General features: G+C 34.0%; 1 protein-coding gene across 1 annotated transcript in view; it reads right to left on the bottom strand.

Moving 5' to 3' along the window:
* ACSS3 (acyl-CoA synthetase short chain family member 3) overlaps positions 1–19,525 on the bottom strand; it is a 170,973-nt gene that overhangs the window by 69,694 nt on the left and 81,754 nt on the right. The window contains exon 8 of the mRNA XM_090273670.1: positions 2,315–2,466. Within this exon, the coding sequence (XP_090129796.1) occupies positions 2,315–2,466 (152 nt within the window). The remainder of the gene's footprint in view (positions 1–2,314; positions 2,467–19,525) is intronic.

The following is a 19,525-nucleotide window of genomic DNA, read 5'->3' as shown; positions in this document are numbered from 1 at the left end:
GTGACAAAGTTTTCTCAAATGTGAAATGAAATGATTATATTAGATGACTTCTAATCTATTTTTCCAAACTCTAGTCCATGATAAAATGAATGTATAGTTTTGATTAGTTCCTTTTTTCAGAGTACCATATTAAATTTGTTTTGAGAGCTGAGATTTTTAAAAAACCTCCAAATTTATTTTAAAACAATCTTTAATGAGAAACACATTTAAAGAGAAAAGTTCATCACTTGAAGTGTTCTGTAAGAAAAAGAGAAAGAAATAAATCCTCCAAGTAAATCATGAGTGTGTAATTATAATATCTAGTGAATGTCAATTCAGTACATAAGTATGAAATGTTTTGAACACAAATATAATATAAAAGTATAATTGTATGAGAAGACTTGCATTCTGGTCTTTATTCTCTCTCTGAACCAAACTCAACTTCTCTGGACCTCAGTTTCCTTGTTTTTAAAACAAGATAGTTGGATTTCTGAAGTCTCTTCTGTTTCTAACTTTCTCTTAGTCCACAAGTGAGAATCCATTAAAGTAGTTCAGCGAAGGTATCATCTGAATAAATTAAAAATATATTAAAAGTAAAAGCTGCTTTTATCTTACAAATGACAAAAATCCTTGGGCTTTGTTAGCTTCCTAACAAAGGTATTTATTTAAGAGTGTGTATCCTAGTCAAATTGCCTGAGTTAGTTTTTTTTCTAGAGTTATATAAACTCTCTGAGACTGATGTTACTCATTTGTAAAATGATAACCAAAATTCCTATTTATTGTGATGACAAAGCAAAATAAATTGCTTATGCCTGGCACATAATAGATTTTCAGTAAGTATAACAGTAATTTGAATAATATCCAGTAAATATCTATTAAAAACATATATACACATCATCGTAAATAATTTAGGTGCCTAAAGAAAAAGAAGCATGATTGAGGGAACGTAGTGCAATTTCTTTTATGCTAAAATCTGACTCCATGTCTTTATGTATTCGTTTGAAAGGTGTTGATTTAAGAGCCATTTAGTATTGTTTGACGCTTTATACATTAGGCAAATTAGAAACAGTTTCTGCCTTCACAGAAAAGATAGCATCTAAAACCGACATACAGACTTGGGAAAAGAAGGTGATGCAGCAAAATAAGTGACCTTAGCTTGCTGGTCACACAATCTCATGCCCCACAATCAGAATGCACTTGTCAGTGAAGATGCACTGTAACAGACCATAATCACTTCTTCTTCAAAAGAGGTGGACCTGTCTTAAGACACGAAGACGATACACAGCCTCAAATGTATTTACCAAAATTTACTTCTCTATTCTTTTGACTAAAATGAAGAAAACGATTGAAATGTCATAAGTGAAGGAACTAATAGAGACTGAATAGAAATATTCTATAGGATTCATCTTAGGAACACCTTTTGTTTTAATAAAAAGTACTTTTTAGATTACAGGTAAATCTGGATGTAAATCCATATTTTTATATAAAATAAAACATAGAGGAAAAAGAAACAAAACCACTGACCCTGCCCAAATCGAAAGCTTCCTGCTTACATCTGCAATTGGTGCGTGATGCCTATTTTTAACCCCTTCTTTGGGCCATAGCAACATAAAAGTCATAACATCTGGCTTCTAATTTTAAAAATTCAAAGCAACTTAATTCAAACACACTTTCAGACTTGATAAAATTATAAAAGCTCTTCATCTAGTTTGAGACAGCATTGACTTATTTCAAAGAGGTTCAATGAGAACTGATGCTGGAAACTGCCTTGAAGATACAAATTGCTATAATCATCTTTGAATATACGTATCATTAAACTAAAATGATGTCAATAAGCCAGCACAAAAATATCTAAACTACTCATGACATATTATTATAAAACAATAAAAAAATTCCCTTCACTGTTTTAACAAAGGTAATTTGAACTATAAAATTCACATTTTATCTGGATATGTGAAATTAAATATTTTCCTCTATTTAAGCCATTCTTCATACTCAAAAAATATATATGTATAAATATATAAAGTGCACATATCTATACATTTTATTTCATAGCATTTTTGTTTAATAAATATATAAGCAAGGTAGTTTAAGAAAGAGAAATATTTGAGTAATATTTAAACTAAAATAAACATGAAACGGTATTGAAAAATATCGACGGCATAGTTATTATTCCAAGTATTTCAAATATATGTTTAGAACAGTCATTCTTAATAACATTGAGGATTTTTGGCTCTTTACATAAGAGATACTGCAGTGCCAGAAAAAAGTACAACACTCAGTTATTCTTTCTGATTGCAGTTTTTAATATAATTTGCCTCGTGCCTCGGTTCACCTTGTCAGTGAGTACTGCTTCCCCAAGGCGGCCCCAGGGTCCTGCTGACGGATGGCTCTAATTGCAGTAGGCGCTGTAAACAAGGCAGCTACTCCATGCTCCGCCAACACGCGGAAATAAGCACCAGCATCTGGTGTTCCCACAGGCTTCCCCTACAATGAGAATCATTTAAAATGTCACTGAGTGAAATGTCTCATACTTCATCGACGATTCAATATTTACACATTTAACACAGAAACGTTAATAAAGTGGCATTCTCATCAAATGTTAGTTTTAAATATTTCCATGTTCTACCATAAATAAACCAAATGCTCAGGCATCAGAGTCTGTTTGTCCCATTACAGCATCCTAAAAGCTTCCAAATTGCAATTTTTCCTTTATCAAATGTTGAAAGATAAAAACAGAAAATATATATCTCATTCAAATTGATTGTATCCAACAGTCTTCTATTTTATAATAAAGTAAATATAAGTTTTGTATGGTAGGCTAAATGAAAATTACAGTTGCTACTAATTTCTGACTTCCATCTTTTTTCATGATTATTATTAAAAGTGACAAAATAACTCTCAAAATATTTGCGAAGACAGAAAAATCCAGAATCACAGTGATTTTTGAGCAATGACCTTTTCAATTAAATGTCTCACTCTAAGGAAACTAAGTTCTATGAATTTAAAAAAAAAAAATCCAATAAGATATCCCACAAAGCATGTTTTTCCACAGCCTCAAAATGACATTATACATGTCCAATGGAAAAATCAGGTATAAACATCTAAAAATTTTGACAGACTATGCAATACAAAAGGACATTTTAACTGGTGTTTTAACAAAGTGGAAAATGAACATGGCATTTAAATAAATCAGTAATTTTGCAAAAATTTGAAGTGACCCAAAAAATCAACCTTGGCTCAGCCATATCCTCTCACACTTCTATCCATTCTCATCTCTGCTACTTCTCCTTGCATTTCCAAAGCAAGTTGCCCAGAATGGTGATATATGTTATATATAGACCAGTTCCTGAACTCCTCTGAACACATCTCCCATCTGAGCACCCCATGGATCTCACATTCTGGAAAACACACTTGAAAAACACTGAACTAAGGTAAAAGAGGAAAGAATTTGCTAGCAGTGAACTTAGAGTTCTCCCTACAGAAAATGATAAATGAATGGATAATAAACACGAAACAGGACATAACTGTCCAAAAATATAGATTCACTCTCCACTTCTAATTGGATCTTCAGTAGGGCATCATTTCAGTTTTACTCTTATTTTTTTATGGTTGTTCTTGATATTTGTTAATGTAATTATATTCATTAAAAAAACACTCATTAGGACTTTCTCATGTTCTATTGCTTTTTCTCCTGCTTTTTTAATACCAAAGAAAGTGTTTGTTGCAACTAGAAATTCATTTTTTATTATCTCGACTCTCCCAAACACTTGATTACAATTTATTTTATTACCACCTCATATAGATCAACACATTGGCATAGTATACAACCTGGCAACTTATGTATATAATTTGATTAACAAATTTTGAAGCCTTTAAGCACATAAGTGTAAAAATGACTCCGCAATTTTATTCTTTTAACCAAACAAGATAAACATTTGACTTCTATTTCTCTGATCTGTTTTAACCCTGATCAGTCCTTTGTGTACTAGATTGTGACTTTGAAAAACTTGATTTCGATCAGATAAAAATGATTTGTTAACTGAACTTATACAATTGACTTGCCATTTTCTTGCCTGCCAAATATGAATAAATCATTTTTTCAATATTTCCTAGGTAAGCTAAAAGCACTGAGAAAATATTTTAAAGTAGTTTGACCTCCCATAAAGAAAGACACTTTATGGCCAATTGGAATTGAATTCCAGTACAGTGCTAGCATCATGGAACAATGATAATATACTCACTAAGTGATGATATGAGCATCATAATGAAAATGCTATCCCATAATGACTACCCACATGGAGAACACAATTTGATGTATTTTACAGTGGCTTCAATTAAAGATGTCTAATAATAGCAATAATGATAGTTTAAGTACTATAGATATTAGTTTAAAATGTTACCATCCTTTTTATAAATAATATAAAATTATCACTGTTGCACTTCTGATATTGTACTAAATAAATTTTCATCAATATTATATTTTTGAGCATAAAAAGCTGACAACATACTATTACTATTAAGACACTGAAGGATGTGATACATAAAAGCTTACAATGTTCTTTGAAAGCTAGTTGATCTCAGGAATGTTCAGCTGTCTTGCATTTTATTGTCCATCCCACAGATGATCATTTGAGACTATGAATATGATGTATCCCCATTTTAGAATTATTTCACTCTATATATACATCATTTTATTTTCTTAAGGACTCCTACTTGATCTCTAATCTTAATTAAAACATGTGATGATATATTAAAGAAATTGTTCCCCAAAAGAGATGCTGATTAATACAAACATTAGGTTCTGAATGATGTAAACACGTCAGGTAATACCATGCAGCACAGGGCAAAATATTTCATCAGAAATTATTGTTCCCATAAAAACAAGTCATAATCAATTAGGTGGTGTTAATATATTTAATTATTTAATAAATATTTATTGAGTATCTATGACAGGCTAGATACATGGTACTAAATTCTGGAAATAATTTTATGAACAAGCCAGGTAAGGTTCTGCTCTTATGAATCTTATATTCTAGTAATTATGGGTGTTTGTGTGGTATATTATTAAAAATTACATAGCAGGTGTTGCAAGCTATCTGTGTCTAAACATAGGACCCATATGCTCTCAACAACTATCACAAGTAGCTTTAGAAAGCTGAAGGAAAGCCTATAAGCTTCTTTCATTATGAACGCTAAATGAAAGTGATTCAATGACTTATTGATTTTTTTGAGTATTCTTTTCTCTTGTCCTACTGCACTTACACAGCATCTTGATCCTGCACAGACATACATGCACACATAGACAATTCCAACCCTTGCCGGTGCTTTATTTTAAAGTAAGCAGTAACACACTAATTGTGTTGAGCTGTCTGGGAAAAAATGACACTAATTTCAGAACTTGTGTATTCAGTAAGAAGCAGGAGCCCAAATTCTATTCTATTTTAAAATAAGAAAATTATAAGATTGTAGGGATTCTTAACAAACAATATATACACCAAAAGCAGTAATGCACCTAAAAAGTAAAGGTAATTTAAAATCTCTTCAAAACTCAAGTTCATGTCTTTACCATTTGCTTTTATTTTCTTCCCCTAAACTAAATTCTACCTTATTGGTTGCTGCTCAGAAAACAAAGGCAAAAATCAATCCCTACAATGGAAAAGCAGAGATTATCAGCTGTCAGCCGATGTTAAAAAAATGATGAATTTTTTTAACATCAGAGATTTATAAAATATCAATTGCCCATATTTGTAATGTGGCTAGTGATGTTTCAAAGCGCAGAATACAAGGCAGTTACCAAATATCTTAAGATTAACTTGCACTTATAATTTTCTACTACTTACAATTCAATGTATCAATATTAATGGACCACAGATGATAAGTCCTGAGTTAAAAAAAACAGGTAATGTTACTTCTCACATAATTCATAATGAGGTTAAGTTTTCAACACAGGAAAGAAGTAGAATACAACAAGTTATAAAGACAAAGACATAAAACACTACAGCTAACCCTTTGAGCAAAAAATCATTTGCTTTATTATAAATCCTATGATTTCAGTTTACCTAAGACTTGGAGTCAAAGCTATTTGTGGTTTCTCAAATTTTGACATAAAAACTTCTGAGTGAACTGCAGTTTTTGCCTCTTTTTGTGACAGGATTAAAAATACCCATTGTTTTTCATTTGTTTTTGGTATTTTTGTGTTTTTTTGTGTTTTTTTTTAAGAACACTTGTGAAAATGTTACCAAAGGCATGTTTCTACACAGTTCTAAGATGAAGACAGCAACACCCCTTAGAGACTAGTCCTAAATTTCATTTCAGCAGACAGGTGCCACGGCATCAGCTTGTTTATTTTGGAAGAGTGATGAAATAGGCAATGGCATTTGTTGAATTCCTACAACATGATTCATGCCTTTACCGATGGTTGGGTGTACAACATCTGAACTGGAGAACACTTATTTAGTGAAAAGAGCAAAATGCAAATAGTGTGCATAATAGTTGTACACTGCCATTTGTACAAAAAAAAAAAAAAAAAAGAGAGAGAGAGAGAGAAAAGACACTACTCATACATGAATTAAGTTTTGTAAATGTGAAATTGACTTCTGCCCAGTGAGCAAAATTGAACTTCTAGGAACAGAGGGGTGAGATTTGCACTCTTTAGTTCTTTGTGAGTTTTGAAATATCAGCCAAATAAGTATCTAACCTTTCAAAAATGGACTTTTTCTCTGTTAAAGTTCCTCTCTCAATAACTCACATGAATTTGTCCCAATTTTGAAAACATTACCATTTGTTTAAAGCTAGAAGGGATAATTGCCTTGTGCCCTAGGCCTTCCAGACCTAGACTTTGAGTTACTAAAGCAGACTCCCTTTTAAGGAGTAGAAACTCACATATATATGTATATATAGTATGATGACCAAGAATTTCTATCAGACTGACTTCCTTATTTTCTAGAAATTTCCCACAATTCCATTGGCCTCACCTGTGAGGATATGGTGCCATCTTCCCTTCCTTTATCTTACCTATACTGCCATCTAATCCAGTGATGGTCAACCCAGAATGTACATTAGAACTTCTTAGGATGCTTTTGAAAGGTAACAATGCCTAATCCTTACACCCAGAGATTCTAATCTAATTGGCCTTGAGTTGAGGCTGGGCACTGTTATAGTTTATGTGTGCTCTAAATGATTCTAATCTGTAGCCAGGATTGAGAACCAATGTGTCCTCAGACCCTAGATACTGCCTGACACCACATTATTTTCCAATACCTACCTGCCTGGCTGCCCTAGTAGATGAGCCTAGAATCTAACACTAGCCTTTGCTGGTTTTCTCTATCTGCTATAAATAAATGAGCCAATCTAAGTATTAATAAAAATAAACTGATGATTGCAATTTGATTATATGGGGGCATATGCTGAGAAAATAGTTTGGGAGAAGTGCTTCATTGTTTCATATTATTTATGCCTTGATCTATCAGCCAGACTTAAGACTGGATATACAATACATGTAATGAATCACAGGATCTAGCGCCCTGAGTAAAACTGCTATTTTTCCAAAAATGAATAAACTTTAAATCTTTACCTGCCCCAGCAGCTCTTTCTGTGTGTTGCCCAGACACCTTTTAAAGATATCATTCTCACCAGGGGTTGTATCACTGCTCAAGAGGATTTACCTTAATCTTTTAAATGAAAGATACCTGCCCTGAACTTCAGGGGAGTTAATGAATATTCTGAAATTTTTTCAATGTATACATGTTCACTTTCTTAGTGAGAGGAGTTAATAGCTGTTATCAGATCTGGAAAGGATTCCATAGCCTAAAGTTTTCTAGATATATGAGAGCCTACCAAAACACAGAAATCTCTTCTGTGTTTAGCTCTGAGAAACAGCTTGGATGATGCTAAAATGCAGATGGACAGGTGGACCATAATATCTGTTCATGTTTTTCTTCACCGAATGGCTGACTCCTTAGTACGACCCTTTTAACCCACTTCCATCAAAGGGCTACAAATAGACTCAAAAACCAGAAACCCAGTGGTCAAGCTGAGGCTCCCAACCAGCAGCCTGTCTTCTTCTCCCTCCTGCTAGGTGATTACATGAAATTAGCATTTTTAAAATTAAAACCAGTCAAATATCAGTAATTTTACATGGTTTGAATACTTTCTATAAGCTTTCTACATTGACAATCTTTTTTTTACTGTCCCCTGTAGTAAATACCATAGCATTATAATTTCTGATGCAAAGTCCTTCCCATTCTTCAATTAAGAACATGCTTTGGCTTCCAGACCTGATAAGGTAAGACTTCTCCAAGGCTACAGCTCCAAGATCCTTTCATAGGTATTTATATATATTAAAGATAAGTTTAACTCTAACTCTAGATCTATCTCTTTTGTATGAACTTTCAGCTATAAGATGAATAAGGTCTGAGGATCTAATGAATAACATGGTGAAAATAGTTGATAACACTGTATTATATAATTAAAACCTTTTCAGAGAATAGAACTTAAATATTCTCACCAAAAATAAACCATCAAATGAATAAATGAGATGACTGATGTTTTAATGAACTAGATGGGAGGAATTCTGTCAACCTGTATATGTGTATAAAATCATCACAGTGCACACCTTAAATATCCCACAATTCTATTTGTAAATTATACTGCAATAAAGCTGAACACACTTAGGAAAAATAGATCTATCCCTTTTGGTTTGGCTCTTCCCCAGTCATGAGTTAACCATATTGGGCTTCATGATGACGCCACTCCTAGGGAATAGGCCGCAGCTTCTACCTAGGTCACAAGAGTGTACCTGCCCCACTAAAAAGATGCTTAACTCTGAAGTATGGATGCCAAGTAAATGAAACAGAGCACTGGAACTGGTAATTCTGCAGACCCATTACTGAACTTATCAGGGGCTCTGACGTATTTCCCATTCTCAGCAGTCACAGAGAGCGTTTATCACTAGGAGAGCTGTAGCTTGTGCCTTCTAGCTTTCATCTCTGAATTCCTCCATGCTGATGTACAATCTGTCTGCTACTCTGTACTAGAAGGACGAATTAAGGTTTTCTTTATTCATAATGAATAGTGAGACTTGGCTGTAAGCAGAGAAATTAAATGGCTTCTTGCTTTATTACAATTCCAGATTTCTTCCCAGATAATAAAGTGTGGCTATCCCATATGTACACTGCAATTCAGCCTGAGGTTGTACAAAGCCTGGCTTCTCTGTACAAAGTACTTTGTATAAAACAGTCTTCAAACATGCCCATATTGCTCCATGTTAAAAACAAAACAAGCACAATAAACCTTCCTGTAAAACTGCTCTCGTAAAGGTGGCTAATGACACCTAATCTTCAAAGCTCTCTTCAGTTTTTACCTCTCTAGCACTCAACACTGCTGATCCCTCATCTTCTGAAAAACCTCCCCTCCGCTGGTCTTCAGGATACCTTGCTTTTCTGATTCTCCTGCTGTCTCTCCAATTTCTCATTCTCAATGTAATAGTGTCCCTTTCTCAGTCTCCACTTACCTGAGTATCATCTCCTTGGGGGACTGAAATTATTAATTCAGGGGACTGAAATTATTAATTCTTCTACATTTCTAATTCTGAAAGTTTTTCTGAGCTTCAAACTTGGTTCCTAGCATCATGCAAATCTCTGAGGAGCACCTTTAAACTCAACGTTACCAATATCCAAGTACCATTTTTCCCAGCACAATAGTTGTTGCTCTGCTGTAGTACTTCACTTGATTACTATTTTAACAGTTGTCCTAGCTGAAGGCACCAAAGCTGTGTTCAACTTCCTGTTTACTTCTGTCTTACGATATCCACCCAAAACCTTAACATCTTGCCTTCTCCTTCAGGTTCAGATCATTGGTTCTGGCCACGTAGTCTGCACTTCTTAACAGCTTCCCAATTGCTTGTTTCTAAAGTATAGCAAGAGAGCACTGATTTTGGAGCCAGAAAACCATGTTTCAAATCTCAGCTCCATCACTTCTGTGCTACTGGTAAAGTTATTTCATGTCTCTGATCATCAGTTTCGGCAGGTGTAAATAGAGACTCAAAATACTGACCCTATGGGTTTGTAGAGAAAATTAATTAAGACCTTGTGTATAAGTGCTTAGAAGAGCTCCCATTGCCCAGCATCCCATCAATAGTAGCTATCATCATGACTTGCCTGTTTTATCTACAAAGTTTTCCCTGCCTACTATAGTCCTAAACTTTCCTTAAGGAACCAGTGGACATATTTTTGACCAGGGTGGGCATCCCACCTCTGCCATTTACAAGCTATATGACCTATACCTTACTTAATTTCCTGGATCCTCATTTAGTTTCATCATCAATAAATTGTATCCAAAGAGGTGCAACAATTAAATGTACAGTATTTATCACAAACCATGGTTCACTGTAACTTCTGAAAATATTTTTATATCTTTTATACGGAGTAAAAAAAAATTCTTAGTCTTGATTTGTTTGCTTTCTGTCTTCTACATTGATCTTAATTCTTAAATATATTGTCTACATTTTCAGTGCAAGGAGTGCATCTGATATTTGTTCTGTTTCCCTATCAGCCCCTAGCAAGATGTTTAGCTACAATAGGCACCAATAAATATTATTGATGGAGCTGTGACAATAGCTGAACTTGCTTGCTCCAACATAAAACACAGGCACACATAGATAAAAATAAACTAAAAAACAAATGTCTTTGAATAACCAGTCATGTGAAAGAGAAATCTAAAAGACGCTGGCATCAGCTTTACAATCTTTCCCAATTGAGAACCTCACATTATATAGCCTAAATGAGAGGAAAAACTGAGTCATCATTTTTTTCATTTTATACATACAGAAAAGAACATTGCTGATATACTAGATTTAAAAAATCATTTTCCATTACAAGAAGGGGAAAACAAAGGGCTATGATATGTGCCCACTGAGTATACTAGTTAGCAACACTGTGGCTACTAGTCTTAAAATGAAGTTACATGTCCCTCTGCTTGAAAGAAGCAAACCTCTGTCCAGAAAAAGGGATAATCAAATTAAGCAAAACAGGTTAACATAAATGAGATTACAAAATATCTAAATACAGACAGATAAAATTACATTGTTAAAGTGACGCTTGGGAGGGGCAAAGAATTCAGAGGGTCTATGTGTGGAAAATACACTACAAGATGACTTCATGGAGATTATAGATCTGGTGCAGCATCTGCAGCAGCATCTACAGAAGTAGATGACATATGCATTAAAGATACATTGGGGATAATTTAACAACAGTGTTCAATACAAAAACAATGTGGAAGTAGTCTTTTTCCTCAATATTCTGAAACATGAGATTTTCATATTCAAAGATGGTTTAAAATTATGTCTGTGAACATAAAATTATATCAATGACTTACATTCTGCAAATATGTGTAAAAGATGTGTGTATAAATAATGCTGTCATATATTAATATACATATAAGTATCATATCATATTTCTTGGAAGACTTTAAACATTGAACTGAGATCTAAAAGGTAAGAGGAATGCATTTCAGTCAACAAATGGGCAAACTCCTGTAGCAGAAATGAGCGTTAAGAATAACTTCAGAAAAATAGGATACCATTGTGTCTTCTTGAAGGGAAGTGAGTGATTTAGAGGGAGAAAATGGTCCACTTTCAAATGTTGAGAAGCCAATTGTGTGTGATAAGGTCTGGAAACGTTCACGGCTTTTGGAAAAATGGAGCTCACGGGATATCAGTAAAAGCTATTGTGATGACTCATTGTGATAGAGGTCAACTGGAGAGGACAGTAGAGCTTCACATTAGAAACGGAGCGCCTGGGTGCAGGCTAGAGAGAGTGTGGTAACTGCAAGGGGAGAAGAGAATCAAAGATTTTTGTGTTTTTTAAAATTGTTGTTTGTTTTAATGAGAGAAATAGAAATATGCTTAAAATTTTGGTAATTTTCATGAAGCTAAAGACAAAGCAGACAACTAAGATTTGCAATATGTTTTCACCATGCAGATGCAGAGAGAGGCATATGCCCTCTTAGGTCAGAAAAAAATCTTATTTAAATATCCATTGTAATGCTTTCATGTCGAACACAGATTGTTTTAAGCAGCTACCACCAGTGTATCTAGAAGTTAAACTGAATATCGAACTTTGTTATAACCATCTTCTAAGTATTTTTCAAGTTATAGATTTATATGAAATTACAGAATATAATTTCTTTTATCTTTGCTGAGGAAAAAATTTATTTCTTATTTATTTATAATATGCTATGATCTATTTACATTCAATAAGAGAAATGTTTTATAAACTTATTGTTGCACTCCAGATGGTTTTGACACATAAATGAAATGCAAATCCCCTAGCACTTCAGAACATCAACTTTTGTTAAATGAATTGAATCAAAATTCGTCATTAAGAAAAAATATAATTGCAGACACCATGTAACTACCTACCTTACATATGGCTTTAAAATGTTATAATATATAATATGAAAATAAAACTTTGGTCACACTGAGATGTATATAATTTTATTTCTCTTTAGAAAAGATAATATGAAAAATATATGAATGATTTGCTAAATTATTCTGTTCACTATATGAAGAATGTAATTTTTATTAATTCATGGAAGAGTTTAGCTTCCTAAATAAAAAAAATATATTATTAACACTAAAATAAAATAATAATAAATGTTAATTTGTAATCCACCTAAAATTGGGGCACAAGTGGGACAGTTATTTTATGGAGACTATGGTTTTATTTTCACGTGCTGGCCTAGTGATGAGTTAGAACTTTTAGTTTAGTTTAGTTTTGTTTTAATTAACCAGTTAGGCACATCCCCCCCACACACTTTGCATGTTCAGGTTGTCGGTTAACCCTCTTAGGGATCGTTAATTTGCACAATAAATTTTACCTACCTCCTGGAAGGCAATTGGGGGGTACAGAAATTACAACCATTGTTTCAAAGATTTCACAGTATCTCGGCACTGTATTTGCAAGATAAGAGGAAGCTAGATGATATAATGGAAGTTTAAAGAACACTTCAATCAGCCTGAGGAAAGCAAAGAAAATATCAGAGAGGAGGCAAAATTTAAGTTGACCCCTAAAGAAAAAGATCACTCTGCTCCATGATTAGAACAGAAGTGGAATTTTAGGAGAGGGAACAACTTAATAGCTGGCAGTTCTGTTCATTAAGTGCCAGAACAGCAGGGATGCTGGGTTTGGCAGCTGAGTCACAGACCAGGAACCAGAGACAAAATATTCAATACGGGCAAGAGACAGAAGACTTTGGATTATTTGGATCATTCAGATGAGTATGAATTATGTTCTTTAAGAGGCAGGAGTTACTTGAAGGATTCTTATTTTTTATTTCTTAAATGTTTTATATGAGGTAATTGTCAATTTATACGCAATTGTAAGAAATAATACAGAGATATACCATGTACCCTTTACCCAGTTTTTAAATTTTGTTTTATTTGTCAATTACAGTTAACATTCAATATAATTTTCAATTAGTTTCAGGTGTACAGCATAGTGTTTAGATAATCATATACTTTACAAAGTGATCCCCCTCATATTTCAAGTACCCACCTGACACCATACACCATTATTACAATATTACTGACTATATTTTCTATGTTGTACTTTACACCCCCCCTTTACTCAGTTTTTCTCCATGGTAATATCTTGCAAAACTATAGTTTAATTTGAGAATCAGGATATTGACATGGTCAAGCCACAGAACAATTCCATTTCCACAAAAATCCTTCATGTTTCCCCTTTTTAGCCACAGTTGTTAATTATTAGTATATAGAAATACAATTGCAATTTGTGTGTTTATCTTGTATCCTGACCTGGTGAACTAACTTACTATGGAATTTTTATATGTTCCACAATGTTCTACAAAGATTATTGTTGCATCTGCAAATAGAGACAATTTTATTTCTTCCTTTTTGATGTTTTTTTTTTTTTTTTTTCTAAAGATTGCTTTATCTAACTGGCTAGAAAGTCTGGAAATATGTTTAAAAGAGTGTTGAGTAGACATCCTTGCCTTGTTCTCGGACATAAGGGGAAGTACTTGTCATTTATCATTAAGTATTAGCCAACAGCCATTCTTTTATTGGAGGCCTACTGGTGACAAATTCTCTAAGTTTTCCTTCATCTTGAGAATACCTTTATATCTTCTACATCCCTGCAGTATAATTTGGCTAGATATAAGGTTCTGAATTGACAGTTCCTTTCTTACTGCATTTGAAAAATGTTACTTCCCTCTAATCTCCCTAGTTTCCAATGAAAAAATCCTCTCACAAATGTTTCTTTTCCCCTTAATAGATAAGGTGTCCTTTTTCTCTTTCTACTTCCAAGATTATTTTACTTGTCTTTAGTTTTCAGAAGTTTAATTATTATTTTTTGCTGCATATAAATTTTTTAAATTAATCCTATTTGGGGGTTTACCCAGTTTCTTGAATCTAAAGATTGTCTATAGCTTGACTATATCTCTGGTCAAACTTGAGAAGCTGAGAAGTGTTCAGAAGTTTTTCACTATTTTTGAGTACTCTTTCAGTCCCACCCTCTCTTCCCCACTTTTCATGGCTCTGTTATCACAAATGTTAGATTTTTATCTTGCACATGTCCCTGAGGCTCTGTAAAATTTTCTTTTCAGTCTATTTTCTTTTTATTGTTTAGATCGGATAATCTCTATTATCCCACCTTCCAGTTCATTTATTCTTTCTTCTGTCTCTTCCATTCCGGTATTGAGCCCATTGATGAGACTTTATTTTGGTCATTGTAATTTTCAGTTTTAAAATTTCCATATGGTTTTTCTTTGGAACTTCACTATCCTTGGTGAGACTTTCTATTTCTTCATTTGTTTCAAGAAACTTCATGACAAATTGTTGAAGCATTTTTAATATGGCTGTTTTAACACTTTTGTCAGATAAGTCTAACATCTTTGTCACCTCAGTGTTGGCATCTATCAATTGCCTCTTCTCAGGAAGCTTGATATTTTCCTAGTTCTTGGTATGAGGAGTGATTTTTTTCATCAAATTCTGGCCATTTAGTGTATTATATTATGAGATTGTCTCATCTTGTGTTTCTGATGATTTACTTTAATTCTAATCTAGCAAAAAAAGAGAGCTATGGAAGAAAAAATCCAGGTTTCTTATTTAGCCTCCATTGACACCCAGTTGGAAGGATGTTCCTCATTACTGCTGGGTGGGTTCCAGCTCTATCTGATACCTCCCTGGCTAGGTGAGGTAAGGGTGTCTTGCTACTGCTCTCCACATGGCCTCCACTGACACCACCCCAATGGGGAGTTGGAAGGGTGTGTCACTACTGATGAGTGGACTTATAGGTCCAGCTCTTTATATAAACTCTAATGCCACTGAAGATTCAATGAGTCCCCAGTAACACCTGACAAGGATGAAAGTCTTGGCTCCCTACTCCATCTGCTCTGCCTTCATGCTTGTGGGAAGAGGGAGGATTATGGTTTCTCCTTACTGCCTGACAATTGTGGAAATCTAATCTGCTTACTCAACCTTTGCTGTTGGGAGTGGGAGTAGGGCCATGGATTTTTCTGTGGTGTTTGTCTGGAGTAGAGTGATCTAAAAGTTATGTTTTGATTAGGGTGCCTCTGTCTTACTCCTTTGGCTTAAAAGACAAAGGGCTTTTTCTTTGACTGCATTTGTTGGCATTTTTAGATTGTCAACTTCTTCAGCAATAAGTTCAGGATAAATAAGAAAAAAATAAAACCTAGGGTCTCACTGCTATGTTCTTCATTGGTTCCCAATGTCCCTAAAGCCAGCTTTTCTTCTTCTCTCCATATTTTGGTCTTCTTATATTTGTTTCAGACATAATGCCTAAGATGTTTAGTTCTACTTGAGAAAGCTATAAGAAAAAGTATGTCATCATCATCTTCCTGGAAGCAGAACTCAACCCTTTGAAAGATTTTAAGCAACAAAGTTCTATACTGGCCTTTGCATTTTGGACAGAAAACTGTGAGTGAGGAAAGCTAAGAGACAAGTTAGGGTAGAAATGGCCTAGGAAGGAATGACATTAAAAGTAGAAGCATTTGTTAGAAAGTGCTCTAGACCAATTATCTGATGATAATCTGAAATATGCATCTGGAACACACAAATCAGATCAGACATCCAAACATGAAATAGACACCGGTCAACATAACATATCTGTGCATACCAGCTTAATATTAGCCTTCAGTATGTGGCAGGAAGGATGAAAATAAGAGAACATTATTAATGGTATTAAAATGTAGATCGAACAGCAAGTAATGACCAACAGAGTGTGCTATATTAAGATAATACAGTTAGAATCACTACCAGATTCTTATTTTTGAGGCCTGAGTGGTTGCAAGTAATATTAACAAAACTACAGAGAACATAGAAAGGAACACGTGTTGCAGGGAAGAGTGGAGGTGGTTAGTTCAGTTCATGTCCTTTTGAGCATAAAGCATGTATGGACCTTCTGAAGACATCTAACAACAAGTTGGTCCTCAGCAGGAAGGTCAGGTACAGCAGCGTTAGGAGCTTTGGATTAATTAGTAATACTCAAATCCAACTGCATGAGGATTAACAAGGACAAATAAGCAGAAGGAGAAAAGAAGACTAAGAACCAGATCCTACTCAACCCCAATGTTTAGGATCAAAGTAAGAAAAAGCAAGACAGCCAAAGGAGGACAAGTTGTCAAAAAGTCAGGAAGAGTAGAGTCCAATTTGGTTCCCTAGGTATTTATTGAGTGCTTAGTGTGTGCTAAGCAGTGTGCTAAGAGACTAGTTTTTGAGTCTTTCACCCTCTGTGAGATATAAGCAGATAATTTCAGTATAATGTGGTTAGCTCAGTGACAGACATATGTTCAGGGGACAATGGAAGCATGGTATGGGGCACTGTGTACAGCCAAAGACTGTGAGAGGAACCTTTTGAGAGATAATAACCTATAAGCAGAGTCTTTAAGGCTAGTAGGAATTAAACAAACAAACAAAAAAACCAAAAAACAAAAAAACAGAGGGAAAATCATGACAGACAAAAGAAACAGCATGAACAATAGCAAAAGGGCACAGAGCGCAAGAGGACAGAGAATTACCTGCAAGGAACACTCAGGGTTGATGACACTGAGAGGAAATAAAATCAGATCGAAGAGACCCTTTGACTTAGGAAGTCACTTCTGAAGTCATTGTTGGCTCCTGTGACAGCAGCTTTTGTGAATTGCTGTGGACAGAAACTGGGCTACAGTGGATTGAAGAGTAACTGGAAGAATATGTGCAGACAATGTGGGTAGAATGTTTTTTCAAGGAGCTTAGTGGAGAAGAAAATAAAGATGGGATAGCTAGAAGTGGGAAAAGGTCTAAAAGTCTTGGATTTGTGATCACAGAGAATTGAGTATGTTTACAAGTCATGGGAAAGAAATCAGAGTGCAGAGAAAAGGTTTATAAATGTAGCTTACTTCATTCACTCGTCTGCAAAACAAATATTTATCTATAGCATTCTTGAGCACATCATTCTAAGGTAAAGACAAACAACCAAGCCACTTTTACTGTGTTAAAATCATGTTTTAAATAAACTTGAGAAATAATAAAAGGTCAATGGTAAATGCACAAAAATTGCATGTGCTTCACTGCTAAAGGCAGCTGAATACTTACAATGACACCTTTGGCTGTCACAGTTTTGTTAGCAATATCACAATTCACTTTAAGCTTAGAAGTTTATTTACTCTTACTTTATTTTTATTTTGTTTATTTTAATAAACATTCTTTGCATGACATCAGTACGGAACAGATATGTCGGGATTGTTTTATATCTTAATTATTATTCACAATGAATATTAAGTCTGTAAAGTACAAAAACATAGTACAAAAGACATAGAATATTGTGATAGTTTAATGTGTCAAAGTCTGACTTAATATCTTGAACCATTCAGACACAGAAAACCAGCTGGGTATAAATGAAGGAATACTAGTGTCTTCAAATGGTGACTAAGAGAACTCCACAAAGTTAGAGAATAGTCTCAAATTTTTCTCAAAATCATTAAGTTGCAGGATTTTAATGTTGAAAAGAACCTTGACACCATCTAATACTATTATCCACACCCTACATGTAAAATTCCCTTCTTCACATTCCTTGCCTGAAATTGAGAAACTAAATGAAAGAGCCTTTTCTTTGAGAGGTCTATTCTACGACTGGACAGTCAATTTGTCTCTGATTATTCCCAAAATATTGGTCTCTGTAACTCTGCATTACTACACTGTTTCCTTTATATGTAGTAATAGTTTTTTTAAATTTCTTGTTAAATTTATTGGGGTGACATTGCTTAATAGGGTCATATGGATTTAAATGTACAATTTCATGATACAAGATCTGTATATCACATTGTGTGCCCACCTCTCGAAGTCAAACCATCTTCCACCGACACCATATATTAGGCCCCCTCCACCCTCCATCATTCCCCGACCCCCTTCCCTCTGGTAACCACCACACTGCTCTCTGTTTTATATCTCACATAGGAGTGAAGTCATATGACACTTTGCTTTTTCTGACTGACATTTCTCTTAGCATAATATTCTCAAGGTTTCCAATTATTTAAATATCAAAGATACTGAACATATATGCACACTAAATATATTATCTTTCAGACTAAGCATTCAAAATTCATTTCTTGCTCATATGACATTATTTTCATCTTAGCCCCCGTCTTCCAGATGCTTTCTACTAAGTTAATTATTTTTTCTCCTCCCCATTAAACTGAACACAAATTTCCAAATGTGAAAGAGTAAAATAAGTTTACAACATTGTACATGGTATTTTTTAAAAGCAATCTTACCAATATCTTATATTTGAACTAGGGACAACTATAATACACAGGGACTTAACCACATAAACTGCAACCAATCCAAGTACCCACACTTCATTTCTGCAATTATTTTTATGATAAAAATAAGATTAAAGATTTCCATATTTTCCTAGCTTGTGTTTTTTGTACCAAAAGTTCAATTTAGTTTTCAGTACTGATTTAGTAAACTACCATTTTTCTATCCCTCTAAAATTTTGGTCTCCTATAACTCTGATAGGTATGTGTTTTAAGTATTCATACAAGGCATTGATAAAATTAAACAGAATGAGCACATGAGCAAAATTTTCTAGTACACACACAGAAATATTATTCTTGGATGACTTTAATCAGCCTATGATTTTCTTCTATACATATAGCTATCACCAGAAACCACCAAAAAGGTAGCTAAAATCAAGACAACATGCATTTGGAAATTCATTAATTCTATAAAAACACAAAAAGGTGAATCTATATTGTTTTATGATAACTATTTTCTTTACTAAGGCTCTAAAATTGGTATCGATATGGTTTTTTTTTCTAGAAATTTGTTAGGAATAGACATCAATCTTTTAGTATATATTTTTCAGAATATAATTTTTATGGCATGGTCAACAAATTTAATTAGGTAACTGTTATTTTCTATATGTTGCTTTCTCTTTTGAAATCATACTTTTAACTGGAAGAAGAAGATATAAAAATATCCCTTGTTCCCATTCTATTTTTTTTATTCTTACTTAGAGCT

The sequence above is a fragment of the Furipterus horrens genome, unplaced genomic scaffold (genome assembly GCF_987537825.1).
Source record: "Furipterus horrens unplaced genomic scaffold, mFurHor1.1.pri manual_scaffold_4, whole genome shotgun sequence".
In the NCBI taxonomy this organism is placed as follows: Eukaryota; Metazoa; Chordata; class Mammalia; order Chiroptera; family Furipteridae; genus Furipterus; species Furipterus horrens.
Note: the sequence above shows the minus strand (reverse complement) of the source record. Positions and strands in the feature narration are given on the sequence as shown.